Source organism: Echinococcus granulosus (genome assembly GCF_000524195.1).
Source record: "Echinococcus granulosus chromosome Unknown EG_S00281, whole genome shotgun sequence".
NCBI classification, from domain to species: domain Eukaryota; kingdom Metazoa; phylum Platyhelminthes; class Cestoda; order Cyclophyllidea; family Taeniidae; genus Echinococcus; species Echinococcus granulosus.
This window is the reverse complement of record NW_020170661.1, coordinates 25,737-27,746: the sequence shown is the minus strand read 5'-3', so window position 1 is coordinate 27,746 and position 2,010 is coordinate 25,737. Positions and strand designations below refer to the sequence as shown.

The window sequence follows — 2,010 nt, the reverse complement described above, 5'->3', positions numbered from 1 at the left end:
CGATGCCTTTCAGCAAGACAAACAGAGGAATTGTTCTTACACACTGTCAACATTATGTTACTCACATTTGTCAATTCACTCCTGCCTCTTTGCCAGTTCTACTTTGGCACCACAATTTCTTCTCATTTGTCACATCCTACACTGGATGCATGAAAGCCACACCTGTCCAACTTCACCGACACGGTGGGTGACAGTCGGCCACCTCAGCATCACAAGTGACGAAGGTGGTAGTCATTTCATCCACTTGTCATCCAACGCATGAATCTTCACCACACGTTGTAGAGATAGTTGGTTTCCCATTGATGCAGGTCTCTGGGGTGGAAGAAGTGGAGAATACTTGCCCACAATCAAAACAGAGGACAGAATTTTGAAGTGGGCTAATGCATCGCGAAAGTAATTACTCTTGGTAAAGAGATACTGTGGATGATCCAACATGGCCACATTCAGGTCTCGCATGACTCAAGTGCAGCATACGAATAGCCAACATGTTCGAGAAGAATTTCCACTGTGCATCTTATTTGACATTCTGCAATATTAGCATGCTTGAACAGCACAGTCACCAAAATATACAGCTCTAGCATTACTTCCTCTAGAAATAATATTGCTTAGGCATGGGAGGGACAACAACAATTGTGGTCTGCCGTTGAAGGCTCTGGGCAACTTTCTCGATTTCTCCAAATCCGTCAGCTGGAGCAACAGCAAAACTCTTTCTATGGTTATTTTGTGCTTGTTTTTTATCACATGCCTTCTTCGTGGTGAATGATTTACTTGTGGTTTGGCTGGATGGAGCCACCACAACGTCCACAGAGACGCCAAAGTGCAGATTAGCAATCGGCATTGGGGTGGAGAAATGTTACTGCTCTGCGTGAATGCCTCCACAAGTTAGTCCCCCCCACTACATTCACTCAACTATGCTGATGTGCTTTCTTCTGACTAACGCTCTCAAAAAGAAGCATAATTGTTAATGTCAAACAAATCAGGCAGATTTCCATTAACGTTGTAATGCAGCAATAATGGGCGATTCAGTCAAAACCACATCCTTCTCAAAACGAAAGCTGCAGTGGCTAATTGGAAGAAAGCAATTGACAAATTTGACGGTGGGGGTGCCAACACTCCCTAAATGGCGAGCATCTTACACCCTCCTGCATAATTAATCAGCCTTGCACATTACAGCCATGAAGGTGGGGTGATGGAGCAGGCTCTTTGAGTCAGTTAGGTAGGGAATGAGGTTTGCAGAGTGTGAAGCAGCGGTGTGAATACTGAATGAAGAGATGCCATCATCAAGCCCCGAGAATATCTGGTAGAACTAATGGGAATTAGGAGCTGCGAACCATCTAGGATGAAAGGAACATCGTCTAATTCTGCAACAGGTTCTCCAAAAATGCGTTTGCAAGCAGTCACTGGAGTGTGGATGTTTCCATGCACTGAAATGAGTGGTGAGTCCCATATTAAGGAAAGGAGATTGGAAGTTGTGCAGCTGAAACAAATCTCACAGTGGAAGGGGAACATGTGGCACGTATTTAGAATGAGAACTAATTGCATTTTTAGTTGTAAAGGATTTTATGACTCACTGCTATTGAAATATTATGACCTCATCTTAAAACAGGACACATTATATGCCCCCCATTCCATTTGGGATTCACTCAATGCCTCAACAGGTTTAAATGCGTGACAAATTGTTGTGCTTTTAGCCTTCTTTGAAACAATTAATTCATTTGTCCTTTGCTGCCTCTCTTTCCTTAACACCTTGATTTGATGGACGCGCAGAGAATATTGTGTGATTTAAACGTGGCAATGAAATAAACTTCGGCCCTGGGTTGTCTCTAAACGATGTAAAGACATGCTGCCTTGCACGTACCTCTGCCCCACGCATGCAGAAGAGCCTCAGGGTGGGTTACGATTCTTTGCACCACGAACAGCGAGTCCGTGTCGCCAATGTGGAAACAAAGTGGCGAGGCATTTTATCATCCTTCATCCCTAAACATAACCCATTCACTTCGTGTCATTTCA

At 43.9% G+C, this 2,010-nt stretch overlaps 2 protein-coding genes across 2 annotated transcripts in view; both read right to left on the bottom strand. All coding sequences in view use genetic code 11, as the record gives it.

Moving 5' to 3' along the window:
• Positions 1-838, bottom strand: part of EGR_10842 (hypothetical protein) — a gene marked incomplete at both ends in the record, with an annotated part of 3,134 nt that extends 2,296 nt beyond the window's left edge. Inside the window, one exon of the mRNA XM_024500091.1 lies at positions 662-838. Within this exon, the coding sequence (XP_024345497.1) occupies positions 662-838 (177 nt within the window). The remainder of the gene's footprint in view (positions 1-661) is intronic.
• A 312-nt stretch (positions 839-1,150) lies between these two features.
• Positions 1,151-1,873, bottom strand: EGR_10841 (hypothetical protein; the record flags this gene model as incomplete). The annotated part of the gene is made up of 2 exons (XM_024500090.1): positions 1,151-1,306; positions 1,859-1,873. 2 exons carry the CDS (start codon positions 1,871-1,873, stop codon positions 1,151-1,153), a joined length of 171 nt encoding a protein of 56 aa, XP_024345496.1.
• Positions 1,874-2,010: the final 137 nt, after the last annotated feature.